This window comes from Bombina bombina, chromosome 4 (assembly GCF_027579735.1).
Source record: "Bombina bombina isolate aBomBom1 chromosome 4, aBomBom1.pri, whole genome shotgun sequence".
NCBI classification, from domain to species: Eukaryota; Metazoa; Chordata; class Amphibia; order Anura; family Bombinatoridae; genus Bombina; species Bombina bombina.
In genome coordinates, this window is record NC_069502.1 from 179,665,580 (window position 1) to 179,683,903 (window position 18,324).

The window sequence follows — 18,324 nt, forward strand, 5'->3', positions numbered from 1 at the left end:
AGTCTACTTGAAAATGTTTAGTGTTTAAAAAGATAGATAATCCCTTTATTCCCCAGTTTTTCCATAACCAACACTGTTATATTATTATACTTTGTATCTGTAATTACCTTGTATCTTAGCCTCTGCAGAATGCTCCCTTATTACAGTGCTTTTTAGAAACTTGTATTTTAGCCAATTAATGCTGGTACATGCATAACTCCACGGGAGTGAGCACAATGTTATCTATATGGCAAACACACAAACTAGCAATGTCTGGCTGTAAAAAGTTAATAAAATCCACTCAGGTTGCAGGGCTTTAGAAATAGGCAGAGATTTAGAGGTTAAGAGGTTATAAAGTATATTAATATAACAATGTTGGTTGTGCATAGCTGGGGAATGGGTAGTAAAGGTGTTAGCTATCTTTATAAACAATAAAAAATAAAGCAGACTGTCCCTTTAATTCTGATAAATTAATCAGTTTAACAAGCCATGACTTGCCTCTATTTTACTATACAAATGATGGAACCACTCAAATTTGACAGATAGTGGTAAGAAATTAAGATTTTTGTTTTATTATTTCTAAAGCTATAACTTTTTATTTTGGGAAGGAGGTATGTTTTACAAGCAACCTTATTGGGAAATGTAAAGCCTATTTTCATTTTAAAGTTAAAGCCAATTATAAATGTATAAAAACATTTATTGCAAGCAGCAGAGAAGGAAGCAGTCAGTGGAACTTATGGTGTCTTAAAATATCTCTAGCTGCTCACAACCTAACTTTAGTCCAGTCATAAAAAATGTTATAGAAAAAGATAATCACCATCCAGATGAAACATTCAGAGGATGACAGAATACTGTGTCCCTTCTAATCAGGTTTCATACATATGGAGAATGCACAGAATCAGCATTGGTAAAGGTGTAGGATGAAACTTTGTGATAACGTGAAACCACAGAAAAAAAGTGCAGGGTACATAAAAAAAAACAGCCTCTTGTTTTGTTTAAAATCTGTGCCAAACCTTAGACCATCTCAAGTTCATATGGATTTCACCTACATATTAATACACCTAGGAATATTCAAAAACCAAGAGAAATATCAAGCAGTGATTACTACATGCACCAGGGATACAAAACTGCCTGAAATCTAATCAGTTTCAGTTAAACACAGACAAAACCAGAACTTGTAGTTATCTTATCTCAAGGTTTTCACTAATGCCCTCAGAGCATCTTTACTTTTACTGCATTTGGCACATCTCACCCTCTCCTTAGATATATAGTTTTGGACTGGTTGTATACATAAATCTTACACTTAAAGGGACAGTCTACACCCCTATTAATCGTCGCTTATATGTTATATCTACTGCAGATCGTTCAAACTCACCCCACTTCAGTGACCATAGTGATCCACCTCCGGACTTATTCATATTCCAAACTCAGTGTTTCTAACTTGTAAATGGCCGCTATGTCCCTCCTAATATTAGATCATCCATCCTCTCTATTGAAAACATCCAATCAAAAATAGATCACGGATGGAAAAACTTGATTGCGCTTTCGTCGTTTAGCGCATGCGCACACGCTGTGGAACTAAAAAAACGGAACCTATCACAAGGACACGTCTAGCGTCGGAACAAAAAAACTATAAGGGGAATAGAAAACGTGAAGCGCAGACAGACTTTTGCTTTCACGTCACTTCCAGATATTTGGGCATGCGTATTCACACGCATCTGATGTATGTGACTGACCGTGCACGAGCATGGATCACATAGAGAAGCTCCCAAAAATTTACAAGGAGAAGTGGATGGGCGGAGTTTGGCTGCCATTTATAACGGCTGTAAATAAACTTTTAGTTTCAGAGATGTCGGTTGTACAATCAAGAGATAAAGATTAGAGCGGGTGAGTTAGCACTATCAACGATAAATAAACAGTATAAGCGACGCTTAATATGGGGGTAGACTGTCCCTTTAAAGTGAATGTAAACTTTCATGAATTAGTGCCCGGTTTTTCAAAATACTATTAAAAACAGGGGGACGTTTCATTCATCAAAGTTTACATTGCAACATATTTTTTCAAATACTTACCTTTCTCTTCAGCAAAGCTGGATCGGCGATCCCCTGCCCGCTTCTCATGCTGTACTTATACAGCAATGACAAAACCGGCTTCCTCCAATTACGGTGTGGCCTCACGAGATAGACGCTATGGGGGGGAAGCCATAATTGGAGGAAGCCGGTTTCGTCATTGGTGAGGTAAGTACAGAAGAGCTGTGTGCGGGGGACTGACGATCCGGCTTTGCTGAAGCGAAAGAAAATATTTGTAAAAAATACGCTGCAATGTAAATTTTCATGAACGAAAAGTGCCCCTGTTTTAATAGTATTTTTAAAAAGCGGGCACTAATTCATGAACGTTTACATTCACTTTAAGCTAGAAACTGAGACGATCTAAGGATACTATATGGATGTTAAAATACAGTCTGAATTTTCAGTCCTATATCAACAGTTATCTGACTCTCTACGAGGACACCACCCATAGACAGAATATCTGAAGACCACTGACCACATTTGAACTTGTGTGATACACTTCTGTTTGAGGGAACGCATACAAAATACTGCTTGCAAACACTGCCTGCCTACCACTCTAAGCCTCTCTCGACATACTCCTGGTTCAAAGATTTAGGGATGGAGATCCCAGATAAAGCAGAATATAGCTAAATCCCCAACTTCCATAGGAACTATATAAATGAATTTTAAACTCCTTACGAGATGGTATCGTTCCCAACTCTGACACCAGCTGTTGGAGAGGCTGTCCAGACACGGGTACAAAGACACACTTGTGGTGCACTTGTCCCATTGTGAAGAGCCTGCTGTGAAGAACTAAGAATAGAGATGAAAAAATATAATTTCCCTCAAATCCCCCAAAACTCCCTTGTTTTATTTTTGAACAAATTCCCATGCATTACATGTAAACTGGCGCTGTTACAAATTATGCTCAATAGTACTAAAGCACTTATACCAAAACAATGGACCTTGCCGTCTGGATTGTGTAGTGTTTGCTAGCTGCATGGTGTGATTACCTAATTAACTGTTTCCCTGCTGGGCCGCTCACAAAGTGTGGCCTTAGATGGAACACTGTCCACTGCTCCCACTATGACTGAATGGCGTAATCAGGTGTATTATACCTGGATGCACTCACATTGCCTGCATAGTCTGCATAGCCCATCTCTTGTTAAGAGAACAAAACAAATTTGATGATAAATGTGAATTGGCAAGTTGTTTAAAATTGCATGCCCTATCTGAATCATGAAACTTTCATTTTGACTAAACTGTCCCTTTAAGCATATATCTCAGCAATAAATTGCTCATCATCACATATAGCCAGGACCAATCTGCATTGAGTAAAAAATTTGCTGATCATGCTTTACAAAGAAACATTTAAATGCAATTATAAACAACTTTCCAATTGACTTTTATCATCAAATTATCTTTGTTCTCTTGGTATTCTTTGTTGAAAGCTAAACCTTGGTAGGCACTCATATGCTAATTTCTAAGCCCTTGAAAGCCACCTCTTATGTCAGTGCATTTTGACAGGTTTCTAAAGCTATACAGTGCTTGTTTGTGTGTGCCATATAGATAACATTGTGCTCACTCCAATGGAGTTACCTAGGAGTCAGCACTGATTGACTAAAATGCAAGTCTTTCAAAATAACTTAAATAACAAGGCAGTCTGCAGAGGATTAGATACAAGGTAATTACAGAGGTAAAAAGTGTATTAATATAATCATGTTGGTGATGCAAATTGGGGGATGTGTAATAAAGGGATTATCTATCTTTTTGAACAATACGAATTCTGGAGTAGACTGTCCCTTTAACACCTATTCTGTTATTTCTTGTTTTTTTTTTTGTTTTTTTTGTTCGCTCTGTCTCCTTCCCCTTTGCTGTCACCTTTTTAGCTATCTGTAATAGTCAATGCACATTTTTGTCTTTGTTCCTTTCTTCCCTAGGTTCAAAACATATTCAGGTGAGGCTTGTTCTGTTTATCCGCTAGATAGCACATTGGTTGGTTCACTCCCTGCAGCAGAATAAGCACTGGACAAGATATCAAATATCTTATATAAATGGTTCACTGAAATCTCTATTCAGCACTTTTTATAGGATCTCTGTAAATTGTGTTCATTATTAAATATACATTCACATATTATTACTTATTTATCACTAATGCTGAGTCAGAGCACAATAATTACTGTATATTATATAGTTGAGTTATAAGTTCTCAGAGAACACTTACAGGCTAGATTTCAGGACATTTAAACCAGAACACAGGTGAAATAATATTAGCTGATCAATAATAATTATCCAGTCCTCACCAAAGGTAATCTTGAAAATCTGACATTTTAGTGTGCCCTAAGGACTGGCATTAAATGGCCACTAAACCCAAAAACATAATTTATGCTTACCTGATAAATTCCTTTCTTCTGTTGTGTGATCAGTCCACGGGTCATCATTACTTCTGGGATATAACTCCTCCCCAACAGGAAATGCAAGAGGATTCACCCAGCAGAGCTGCATATAGCTCCTCCCCTCTACGTCAGTCCCAGTCATTCGACCAAGAATCAACGAGAAAGGAGTAACCAAGGGTGAAGTGGTGACTGGAGTATAATTTAAAAGATATTTACCTGCCTTAAAACAGGGCGGGCCGTGGACTGATCACACAACAGAAGAAAGGAATTTATCAGGTAAGCATAAATTATGTTTTCTTCTGTTATGTGTGATCAGTCCACGGGTCATCATTACTTCTGGGATACCAATACCAAAGCAAAAGTACACGGATGACGGGAGGGATAGGCAGGCTCATTATACAGAAGGAACCACTGCCTGAAGAACCTTTCTCCCAAAAATAGCCTCCGAAGAAGCAAAAGTGTCAAATTTGTAAAATTTGGAAAAAGTATGAAGCGAAGACCAAGTTGCAGCCTTGCAAATCTGTTCAACAGAGGCCTCATTCTTAAAGGCCCAAGTGGAAGCCACAGCTCTAGTGGAGTGAGCTGTAATTCTTTCAGGAGGCTGCTGTCCAGCAGACTCATAGGCTAAACGTATTATGCTACGAAGCCAAAAAGAGAGAGAGGTAGCAGAAGCTTTTTGACCTCTCCTCTGTCCAGAATAAATGACAAACAGGGAAGAAGTTTGGCGAAAATCTTTAGTTGCCTGCAAGTAGAACTTGAGGGCACGAACTACATCCAGATTGTGTAGAAGACGTTCCTTCTTTGAAGAAGGATTTGGACACAAGGATGGAACAACAATCTCTTGATTGATATTCCTGTTAGTGACTACCTTAGGTAAGAACCCAGGTTTAGTACGCAGAACTACCTTGTCTGAGTGAAAAATCAGATAAGGAGAATCACAATGTAAGGCTGATAACTCAGAGACTCTTCGAGCCGAGGAAATAGCCATTAAAAACAGAACTTTCCAAGATAACAATTTTATATCAATGGAATGAAGGGGTTCAAACGGAACACCCTGTAAAACGTTAAGAACTAAGTTTAAACTCCATGGCGGAGCAACAGCTTTAAACACAGGCTTGATCCTAGCTAAAGCCTGACAAAAAGCCTGGACGTCTGGATTTTCTGACAGACGCCTGTGTAACAAGATGGACAGAGCTGAAATCTGTCCCTTTAATGAACTAGCCGATAAACCCTTTTCTAAACCTTCTTGTAGAAAGGACAATATCCTAGCGATCCTAACCTTACTCCAGGAGTAACCTTTGGATTCGCACCAGTATAGGTATTTACGCCATATTTTATGGTAAATCCTTCTGGTAACAGGCTTCCTAGCCTGTATCAGGGTATCAATAACCGACTCAGAAAAACCACGTTTTGATAAAATCAAGCGTTCAATTTCCAAGCAGTCAGCTTCAGAGAAGTTAGATTTTGATGTTTGAATGGACCCTGTATCAGAAGGTCCTGTCTTAGAGGTAGAGACCAAGGCGGACAGGATGACATGTCCACTAGATCTGCATACCAAGTCCTGCGTGGCCATGCAGGCGCTATTAGAATCACTGATGCTCTCTCCTGTTTGATTTTGGCAATCAATCGATGAAGCAGCGGGAAGGGTGGAAACACATAAGCCATCCCGAAGTTCCAAGGTGCTGTCAAAGCATCTATCAGAACCGCTCCCGGATCCCTGGATCTGGACCCGTAGAGAGGAAGTTTGGCGTTCTGGCGAGACGCCATGAGATCTATCTCTGGTTTGCCCCAACGTCGAAGTATTTGGGCAAAGACCTCCGGATGAAGTTCCCACTCCCCCGGATGAAAAGTCTGGCGACTCAAGAAATCCGCCTCCCAGTTTTCCACTCCCGGGATGTGGATTGCTGACAGGTGGCAAGAGTGAGACTCTGCCCAGCGAATTATCTTTGATACTTCCATCATTGCTAGGGAGCTTCTTGTCCCTCCCTGATGGTTGATGTAAGCTACAGTCGTGATGTTGTCCGACTGAAACCTGATGAACCCCCGAGTTGTTAATTGGGGCCAAGCCAGAAGGGCATTGAGAACTGCTCTCAATTCCAGGATGTTTATTGGAAGGAGACTCTCCTCCTGATTCCATAGTCCCTGAGCCTTCAGAGAATTCCAGACAGCGCCCCAACCTAGTAGGCTGGCGTCTGTTGTTACAATTGTCCAGTCTGGCCTGCTGAATGGCATCCCCCTGGACAGGTGTGGCCGATAAAGCCACCATAGAAGAGAATTTCTGGTCTCTTGATTCAGATTCAGAGTAGGGGACAAATCTGAGTAATCCCCATTCCACTGACTTAGCATGCACAATTGCAGCGGTCTGAGGTGTAGGCGTGCAAAAGGTACTATGTCCATTGCCGCTACCATTAAGCCGATCACCTCCATGCATTGAGCTACTGACGGGTGTTGAATGGAATGAAGGACACGGCATGCATTTTGAAGCTTTGTTAACCTGTCTTCTGTCAGGTAAATCTTCATTTCTACAGAATCTATAAGAGTCCCCCAGAATGGAACTCTTGTGAGAGGAAAAAGAGAACTCTTCTTTTCGTTCACTTTCCATCCATGCGACCTTAGAAATGCCAGAACTAACTCTGTATGAGACTTGGCAGTTTGAAAGCTTGAAGCTTGTATTAGAATGTCGTCTAGGTACGGAGCTACCGAAATCCCTCGCGGTCTTAGTACCGCCAGAAGGGCACCCAGAACCTTTGTGAAGATTCTTGGAGCCGTAGCCAATCCGAATGGAAGAGCTACAAACTGGTAGTGCCTGTCTAAGAAGGCAAACCTTAGATACCGGTGATGATCTTTGTGAATCGGTATGTGAAGGTAAGCATCTTTTAAATCCACTGTGGTCATGTACTGACCCTTTTGGATCATGGGTAAGATTGTCCGAATAGTTTCCATTTTGAACGATGGAACTCTTAGGAATTTGTTTAGAATCTTTAAATCTAAGATTGGCCTGAAAGTTCCCTCTTTTTTGGGAACCACAAACAGGTTTGAGTAGAACCCTTGTCCTTGTTCCGACCGCGGAACCGGATGGATCACTCCCATTAATAACAGATCTTGTACACAGCGTAGAAACGCTTCTTTCTTTATCTGGTTTGTTGACAACCTTGACAGATGAAATCTCCCTCTTGGGGGAGATAATTTGAAGTCTAGAAGGTATCCCTGAGATATGATCTCTAGCGCCCAGGGATCCTGAACATCTCTTGCCCAGGCCTGGGCGAAGAGAGAAAGTCTGCCCCCCACTAGATCCGGTCCCGGATCGGGGGCTCTCGGTTCATGCTGTCTTTGGGGCAGCAGCAGGTTTCCTGGTCTGCTTGCTCTTGTTCCAGGACTGGTTAGGCTTCCAGCCTTGCCTGTAACGAGCAACAGCTCCCTCCTGTTTTGGTGCAGTGGAGGTTGATGCTGCTCCTGTTTTGAAATTCCGAAAGGGACGAAAATTAGACTGTCTAGCCTTAGCTTTGGCTTTGTCTTGAGGTAGGGCGTGGCCCTTACCTCCTGTAATGTCAGCGATAATTTCTTTCAAACCGGGCCCAAATAAAGACTGCCCCTTGAAAGGTATATTAAGTAATTTGGACTTAGAAGTAACATCAGCTGACCAGGATTTTAGCCACAGCGCCCTACGTGCCTGTATGGCGAATCCTGAGTTCTTAGCCGTAAGTTTGGTTAAATGTACTACGGCCTCCGAAATGAATGAATTAGCTAGTTTAAGGACTCTAAGCCTGTCCGTAATGTCGTCTAGCGTAGATGAACTAAGGTTCTCTTCCAGAGACTCAATCCAAAATGCTGCCGCAGCCGTAATCGGCGCGATACATGCAAGGGGTTGCAATATAAAACCTTGTTGAACAAACATTTTCTTAAGGTAACCCTCTAATTTTTTATCCATTGGATCTGAAAAAGCACAGCTATCCTCCACCGGGATAGTGGTACGCTTGGCTAAAGTAGAAACTGCTCCCTCCACCTTAGGGACCGTTTGCCATAAGTCCCGAGTGGTGGTGTCTATTGGAAACATCTTTCTAAATATTGGAGGGGGTGAGAACGGCACACCGGGTCTATCCCACTCCTTAGTAACAATTTCAGTTAGTCTCTTAGGTATAGGAAAAACGTCAGTACTCGCCGGTACCGCAAAATATTTATCCAACCTACACAGTTTCTCTGGTATTGCAACGGTGTTACAATCATTGAGAGCTGCTAAGACCTCCCCTAGTAATACACGGAGGTTCTCCAATTTAAATTTGAAATTTGAAATATCTGAATCCAATCTGTTTGGATCAGAACCGTCACCTACAGAATGAAGCTCTCCGTCCTCATGCTCTGCAAGCTGTGACGCAGTATCAGACATGGCCCTAGTATTGTCAGCGCACTCTGTTCTCACCCCAGAGTGATCACGCTTGCCTCTTAGTTCTGGTAATTTAGACAAAACTTCAGTCATAACAGTAGCCATATCTTGTAATGTTATCTGTAATGGCCGCCCAGATGTACTAGGCGCCATAATATCACGCACCTCCCGGGCGGGAGATGCAGGTACTGCCGCGTGAGGCGAGTTAGTCGGCATAACTCTCCCCTCGCTGTTTGGTGAAATTTGTTCAAATTGTACAGATTGACTTTTATTTAAAGTAGCATCAATACAGTTAGTACATAAATTTCTATTGGGCTCCACCTTGGCATTGGAACAAATGACACAGATATCTTCCTCTGAGTCAGACATGTTTAACACACTAGCAATAGACTTGCAACTTGGTTATAATCTTTTTTAGCAAAAACGTACTGTGCCTCAAAGAGGTACTAAACGATTAAATGACAGTTGAAATAATGAACTGAAAAAAAAAAGTTATAGCATCAAACTTTAAAACAACACAACTTTTAGCAAAGGTTTGTTCCCATTAGAAAAATAACAATAATTAAATTTGACATAAAAATTACAGAGCAACGTTTTTATTCACAGTCAATATAAAATTCTCACAGCTCTGCTGAGAGAATCTACCTCCCTCCAAAGAAGTTTGAAGACCCCTGAGATCTGTCAGAGATGAACCGGATCATGCAGGAAATATAAGAGTAACTGACTGGAATTTTTTGATGCGTAGCAAAGAGCGCCAAAAACGGCCCCTCCCCCTCACACACAGCAGTGAAGAGAAACGAAACTGTCACAATTAAAACCAAACAACTGCCAAGTGGAAAATAATGCCCAAATATTTATTCACTCAGTACCTCAGAAATGTAAACGATTCTACATTCCAGCAAAAACGTTTAACATGATAAATACCTATTAAAAGGATTAGTGACTTTTAACAGAGTAGTTCCGGTGAAATACCATCCCCAGAATACTGAAGTGTATACATACATGTCATTATAACGGTATGGCAGGATTTTCTCATCAATTCCATTCAGAAAATAAAAGCTGCTACATACCTCAATGCAGATTCATCTGCCCGCTGTCCCCTGATCTGAAGCTTTTACCTCCCTCAGATGGCCGAGAACAGCAATATGATCTTAACTACTCCGGTTAAAATCATAGTAAAAAACTCTGGTAGATTCTTCCTCAAACTCTGCCAGAGAAGTAATAACACGCTCCGGTGCTATTGTAAAATAACAAACTTTTGATTGAAGTCATAAAAACTAAGTATAATCACCATAGTCCTCTCACACATCCTATCTAGTCGTTGGGTGCAAGAGAATGACTGGGACTGACGTAGAGGGGAGGAGCTATATGCAGCTCTGCTGGGTGAATCCTCTTGCATTTCCTGTTGGGGAGGAGTTATATCCCAGAAGTAATGATGACCCGTGGACTGATCACACATAACAGAAGAAATCTTTCTTTCATGATTCAGATAGAACATACAAATTTAAACAACATTACAATTTCCATCTATTATTTATTTTGCTTCATTTTTTAGATATACGTATTTGAAGAAAAAGCAATGCACATGGGTGAGCCAATCACATGAGGCTTCTATGTGCAGCAACCAATCAACAGCTACTGAGCAAATCTAGATATGCTTTTCAGCAAAGAATATCAAGAGAATAAAACAAATTAGAAATATGTTTAAAATTGCATTCTCTTTCTAAATCATGAAAGAAAAAATGTGTGTTTCATGTCCCTTTAAGGAACACTGAGATAGTTAATGGAATACAGATAAGTAAGAGCGTGCTAAGCACTTAGTGAATGAGTGCTGCCATTAAGTGTTTGCATATTGTTTAGGTTATTTATTGCTAAAGTGGGTCATTAATATATGATGTCTCAGCAAGGTAATGTAGGCTTATTTGTGGAATACTATTGCTAATTAGATGGCAATAAATACACTGGTGTTATTTTGCAATTATGTTAACGGCACTGGACTGATTATGTTGCATTGTTGTAATACAATAGCACTAAGCAGTGGGATCTACTTAAAGGGACAGTCAACACCAAAAATGTTATTGTTTATTTACCATTCCCCAGTTTTGTAAAACCAAAACTGTTATATTAATATACTTTTTACCTTGATTACCTTGTATCTAAGCTTCTGCAGACAGCCTCCTTATCTCAGATCTTTTGACAGACTAGCATTTCAGGCAATTAGTGCTGACTCTTAAATAACGCCACTGGAATGAGCACAAACAGTGTATGTTATTAGCTATTCACAGCCAGAGAGTGAGAAAAGAGGTGGACTGCAGAGTTTTAGAAATCAGCCTATGCGCCTACCTAGGTTTAGCCTTTTACAAAAAATACCAAGAGGAAAAAAAAGCAAATTTGATGATAAAAGTAAATTGGGAAGTGGTTAAAATTACATGCCCTATCTGAATCATGAAAGTTTAATTTCAACTTTACTGTCCCTTTAATATAAAACATTGCAATATCTGTTAATCATTCTTTTAAGAGGATTTTTACTTTTTCTTTCCTTTTTTAACTTAATTTGTGAAGGGTCCATTACTTCCTGTCATTGCCCTACAAGAGTGCTGTGCTCTCTACAGGAAGGCAAATGAGCAGCTTTTCTTTCTAACTGTTGCTAGGATACACCTATGATAGCAGCAATCAGTTTATTACCCATGCTCACTATATGACTTTTTCTGCAAAAATCATGTGATATCGTTAAGTTCTGTAATGGTAGATCTATTATATAGCTGCAGGCAGTGGATGCAATGACAATTTAGAAGTGCTCATTTAACAAGAAGTACGTTCTTTTATGTTTTTTACACAATCTGTTTATATTTACTTTGATTTAACTTTTTTTTTTACTTAAAGGCACATAATACACAGATTTTTCTTTGCATAAGTGTTTTGTAGATGATCTATTTATAAAGCCTATACAGCTTTTTTTTTTTTTAAATGTATAGTTTTGCTTATTTTTAAATAACATTGCGCTGATTTTTAGACTCCTAACCAAGCCCCAAAGTTTTAGAAGTATACTGATGTATACCTACTCCAGCTTGCCCCTGTTTTCATTTGCAGAGGAGGGGGGAGTGTCTGCTCTTTTTGCTATATAACCACTTTCAGTGGGTGTTCCAGCTAACCTTTTCAACAGTGCTACACTGGGAGCTTCTAAGTAAGTTTTTAAACGGTTTTATATTGGATTTTTAGATCAGTATCTGTGCATATTATTTTTTATTGTAGTGTCTATTACATGCAGTTAAATGACAATTGGTGTATACTGACCCTTTAAAGGAACATAAAACAAACATTTTTTTCTTTCATGATTTAGATAGAACATAACATTTTAAACAACTTTCTAATTTACGTCTATTATCATATTTTCTTTGTTTTCTTGTTATCCTTTGTTGAAAAGCAGAAATGTAAGCTCAAGAGTGTGCACGTGTCTGCAGCACTATACGGCAGCAGTTTTGCCACAATGTTATACATTAGCAGGAGCACTAGATGGCAGCACTATTTCCTGTAGTGCTTCAGGCATGTGCACGCTACCTACCTAGGTATCTCTTTAACAAAGAATAACATTAATTAAAAACAATTGATAATAGAAGTAAAATGGATACATTTTAAAAATTGGATTCTCTATCTGAATAATGAAAGAAACATGTTGGGTTTAATGTCCCTCTAAGGAGCAGTTTCACATCTCTTTAAAGGGCCATGAAACCCACATTTTTTATTTCATGATTTAGAAAGAGAATGTAATTTTAAACATCTTTCTAATTTACTTATATTATCTAATTTGTTTTATTCTCTTGATAATCTTTGCTGAAACTCATATCTAGATATGCTCAGTAACTGTTGATTGGTTGCTGCACATAGAAGCCTTGTGTGATTAGCTCACCATGTGCATTGCTTTTTCTTCAACTAAGGATATCTAAAAAATGAAGCAAAATAAATAATAGAAGTAAATTGTAATGGTGTTTAAATTTCTATTCTCTATCTGAATCATGAAAGAAAGATTTTGGGTTTAGTGGCCCTTTAATGAAGCAAGCAGTCAAACTGTAATACTGGTTAAAATGAACTCAAGTTATTTAGATGTGGCTCAGTAAACACGAGAAGTCTTCTTTTCGTTTGATATAATAAATCATTTAAACACAGGGGGCTCCATTTACCAAGCAGCAATTTCTGCTTTGGAGGCTCGCTGAAATAATGCTGCTCCCTAAGCTGTCCTCCCCCTAAAAGGTTGCGGATTTAAATCATCCCGATCCCAGCAGGGGGCGGCATTGCACCAGCAATGCTGGTGCAATGCTTGTGCAATGTTAAATGTGAGCAGCAAGGCCCAGTGGACATGATTCACTGTAGCAAATCATGTCTGCTCAACCAATAGTAAAAGGAGCACATGGTGTGTGCTTTTAAAGTTTTTGACCAGGAAATCTACCTTTTGTGGCAGCCAGAAGATTATGGCAAAGCGTAAAGGGACACTGAACCCATGATTCAGATTGAGCATGCAATTTTAAGCAACTTTCTAATTTACTCCTATTATCAATTTTTCTTCGTTCTCTTGCTATCTTTATTTGAAAAAGAAGGCATCTAAGCTATTTGTTTGATTCAGGACCCTGGAAAGCACTTAATTGAATTTATCCACCAATCAGCAAGAACAACCCAGGTTGTTCACCAAAAATGGGCCAGCATCTAAACTTACGTTCTTGCAATTTAAATAAAGATACCAAGAGAATGAAGAAAATTTGATAATAGGAGTAAATTAGACAGTTGCTTAAAATTGCATGCTCTATCTGAATCATGAAAGAAAAAAAATGTGGGTTCAATGTCCCTTTAACTAGCATGACGTACACTTTAGAATTTCTTTTTCTTTTAAGCCTAACATTTTTTTCCAGTTAAAAACGCAATGAATGAAAATCAATGGCTATAACCAAAAAAAAACAAAAACAAATAACTGGTCATACTCAAAGATATTTGTTGAATCATATACTTTATTATGCCTCCAAAAGATTTACTATTTCAGAATATATTAACATTACTAACTGATATTATGACGAGTTAAAAACAAGTCTAAGAAAATACTTACATCAAGGGACTCCAAGCAGTACCAACAAAAGGCGTGCTTGCAGTTTTTACACATCATCTGTGCACAACCTTCATCTCGTTCAATGTAGACTTTACATTTAGGACAGCGTTTTATTGGTACATCATCAACAGCTTTAAAAACAGAGCTGAAAATACATTGTTAGAATATTAAATCAAACAGAGGCACTTTTAACAAAGCATTTTAAGAGCGATTAAAGCTTAACAAAGTCAAGCTGCCAGTTAGTAGACTATTGAAGACAAAGGGTTCCATTTATCAAGCTGTGTATGCAGATATGGAGCGCCTTCAGTGCAGGCTCAGAAAGTTAAAATCTAATCTAATGTAACTTTTAAGGGACACTGAACCCAAATTTTTTCTTTCATGATTCAGATAGAGCATGAAATTTTAAGCAACCTTCTAATTTATTCCTATTATCAAATTTGCTTCATTCTCTTGGTATCTTTATTTGAAATGCAAGAATGTAAGTTTAGATGCTGGCCCATTTTTGGTGAACAACCTGGGTTGTCCTTGCTGATTGGTGGATAAATTCATCCACCAATAAAAAAAGTGCTATCCAGAGTTCTGAACCAAAAAAAAAGCTTAGATGCCTTCTTTTTCAAATAAAGATAGCAAGAGAACAAAGAAAAATTGATAATAGGAGTAAATTAGAAAGTCGCTTAAAATTGCATGCTCTATCTGAATCACAAAAGAAAAATTTTGGGTTCAGTGTCCCTTTAAGCATCCGAACAGGATGCTTGTCCCGGGATTTGCAAGGCAGCATGCATCTGTCATGGACAGACAAAGTCGCTTTCTCTTCTCAGTTTAATAAGTTTACTATGAAATCTTGCAATATTATGGTCAGGATAACAGTAAAGCAGAGTAAACAAAGTATTGATGATGTTCATTGGCTGCTGTTTCGCCATGCAGATGCCAATAAAAAAAACAGCCTGCTTAGCTGAAGACATTTTTAGGTAATTTATCTTCATTTTTTATACAGAAATCATGTAATATTTTGTAGTCAGCTTTTTACAGATATGTTGTTTTAAAAAGTATAACCTTTATTTTTTAATATAAAAATAAACATAAGAATTTGCAGCAGGTGTTTTGACCTATGGCAGCAGAATGTGAGAGGCAGCATATTTTGAGTATTTCTATGACATGATGTTTCCCACTTCCCTTAGATTTCTATTCTAACAAATGTATTATCTCTTCTTGTTTAGAGGACCCATGACCCATCCAAATACTCCTGATCTCCAGTTGTGAGAAATATAGGAGGCAAATATAAGCTAAATTGTTGGAAGCTGGGGGCAACAGATTACCCAAGGCCTAGGGCAGAACAAAAATAAATACATTGCTAGTTTATGTTTTAGCATGCAACATTACAACAGCATTTACACATTTGTGGCCGTGATGTTTTACTCTTATATATGCTGTCAAATTGTTACTTGTTAAATAGCATATTAGGTGCAGATATATTTATAACTATTATTTTAGAAATACAGGAAACATTATTATAGTTTAAATGTGATGCTTGTTTCCATGGATACATTCATTTGACTGTTAGAATATGCACGACTGACAGTGATATCATCGAACAAAACCAACTTCTACCTAGAGTACTTTTTATGCACAAATAACTATTGTTTTAATAGTGTTTACATGCATACAACTAATCTATCATTTATACTTGTATTTGTGTATGTTTATATAACACAACAAGTACTCATTCACTTAATACTAGGGCTTTTAATTATAAAAACACAGATATAGAAACAATATATTTGCTTGGTCTATCTTTTATTAAAACTGAAAAGTGCATTTGTAAATCAGAGATTAACAAATCATGATGGTTTGTTCTAATGTAGATTACATAAAATATGATGTTGCCCACTAGACATGTGCATTTTGATCCTTCATTAGGATCTCATTGGGGAACTATTCGGCTCTTTTCAAAGCTGGATTGATTCTTCTGCTAGATCACCATGTTCAGATCTGTGCAAATACAGATCTTAACATAGTGATCTTGCATAAGAATCAATCCTGCTCAGAAACAAGCTAAATTGTGCATACTTCCCTAATGAGATCCTAACGAAGGATACAAATGCACATGTCTACTGTCCACTGTACCAGAAGTCATGAAAATCCATGAGCTTAAAGGGACATAAAACCCAAAAATGTTCTTTCTTGATTCAGATGAAGCATACAATTTTTAACAACTTTCCAATTTACTTATATTATCAGATTTTCTTCATTTGGGTTTGATTCTCTTTAAATATTAAAATAATTAAATAAAATGCACAGTATACCTTGACTCTCCAGGCAGAAATGTTATTGGTATGTTTTCTTGACACCCTTGCCCTGGGTGCCAGTTGGCCTTGCATGCAGAACAGAATTCAGTGTCACATGATGAGCACTGTACATGCTGTGCATTCTGTGGCCCTTGTTCTTGAAGTTTACACACAGCCTGGCAAGATGATGAAGGGCACCAAGTTCTACAGGGATCTAAAAGGACTTCTAAAGAAAAGAAAAGAAAGATAATGAAAAGTCAAAAAGGTCAGTTCAGGTTTATGAAATCTGTATAATGGCTCTATGTGAAGATGAAAAATACAACATCCTCTGGACAATAAGGTACTTTGAAGAGTTGACGTGCATACAGTGGGGGTAGAAACACAACTCGTTGTGTTTGGAGGAGAGAGAATACTGAGTTGCAACCAAAGAACACCATACCTACTGTGAAGCATGGGGGTGGTAACATCATGCTTTGGGGCTGTTTCTCTGCAAAGGGAACAGGACGACTGATCCATGTACATGAAAGAATGAATGGGGCATGTATCGTGAGATTTTGAGTGCAAACCTCCTTCCATCAGCAAGGGCATTGAAGATGAAACTTGGCTGGGTCTTTCAGCATGACAATGATCCCAAACACACTGCCCGGGAAAGGAGTGGCTTCATAAGAAGCATTTCAAGGTCCTGGAGTGGCCTAGCCAGTCTCCAGATCTCAACACCATAGAAAACCTTTGGAGGGAGTTGAAAGTCCGTGTTGCCCAGCGACAGCCCCAAAACATCACTGCTCTAGAGGAGATATATAGAGGATATATAACAAAGTATTGAGATGAACTTTTGATAGATATTGATAGATATTTTCCACCATAATTTGCAAATAAATTCTTTCCAAATCAGACATTTTGTCTCTCATAGTTGAGGTATACCTATGATGAAAACTACAGGCCTCTCTCATCTTCTTAAGTGGGAGAACTTGCACAATTGGTGGCTGACTAAATACTTTTTTGCCCCGCTGTACATGCATACGTGTGTGCATGGTCGGAGCTTCCAACTATCCCATATACTTATTTTACCTGCCCTTTCCAAAGCAAGTATAGACCGGTCCCACACCTCTACTGTAGTTCTTCATACTCCTCAGTGAAAGATTCAAAAATAAAACTATACTTTACAGTTTGTATTTTTAACTCTCCATTTCAGCTATAATGTAAGCAGGTAAGGGGAACCCAATCTTTTTTTAAATAGAGGACCCATCACTAATGACAGTATTGGCCAGGGGCCTCATTCCATTATATTCCTACCTATATTATAGATAATATTTTTAAATAAAATTAGATTATGGTCACATTTGTATTTAGAATTAAATAAGAAAATACATTTTGCACCAAGACACGTGCATACTGTAATAACCTAATAAGAACTTTTTTTGTAACAAATTACTGATTTTTGTTAGGTTATTGGCATGACGCACAAACAACAAAAAAAAAACTTAGTAGGACTAAGGCCCTGATGATCAAAAGAGCGTCAAACCCATAAGAAATTGCCTTTTTGGCCTTGCCAGTCTCGCAATCTGTGGGTCCAGTGATTTATTCAATGAAAGTGGGCTGACCCACTCTGTTCCAATGAGTGGTGATGTGTCTCCCAAAGGAAATAATAGGGTTCGCAGTTTCAGCAAAAGTCCGCCAACACTGCCAGTTATCTCCGCTCTTGGCGGAGGGGAGTTTGTATTTAAAGTATGTTTATACAACATAGATTGTGCGTTTGCTTAAACAAAAATGCTTTCTATGTAGTAACACTTCAAATATTATATATATAAATTAAGCTTCACTGTACATTCAGTAGATTTCTTACAATAGAAAGTCTCACCACTGAACAGCTGGAGAGACTGATATGACTGAAAATGTGCATCCAAGATGGAGGACGGTGCTTTTAAAATTAGAAACTCACAGCGATGTTCCCCAGTAAAATACAAGTTACTCTCATGAAACGCCTATGAAACTCCCACAAAATGCCTATATTTTCATTATGTCTGTGATCTTCATTATTGATTTAAAAAAAAAAACTCAAAGGAAGAAGAGATGAATCGGTTGGTAAATAAAACATAACTTTTATTGTCCATCAAACTTAAAATCCAGAGGAGATACAACATGC

General features: G+C 38.4%; 1 protein-coding gene across 1 annotated transcript in view; it reads right to left on the minus strand.

Annotated features, from left to right (window-relative positions):
• RNF144A (ring finger protein 144A) overlaps positions 1-18,324 on the minus strand; it is an 86,891-nt gene that overhangs the window by 25,665 nt on the left and 42,902 nt on the right. The window contains exons 4-5 of the mRNA XM_053709715.1: positions 16,200-16,407; positions 13,897-14,041 (exon numbers count right to left, since the gene is read on the minus strand). Coding sequence (XP_053565690.1) covers positions 13,897-14,041; positions 16,200-16,407 — 353 coding nt within the window. The remainder of the gene's footprint in view (positions 1-13,896; positions 14,042-16,199; positions 16,408-18,324) is intronic.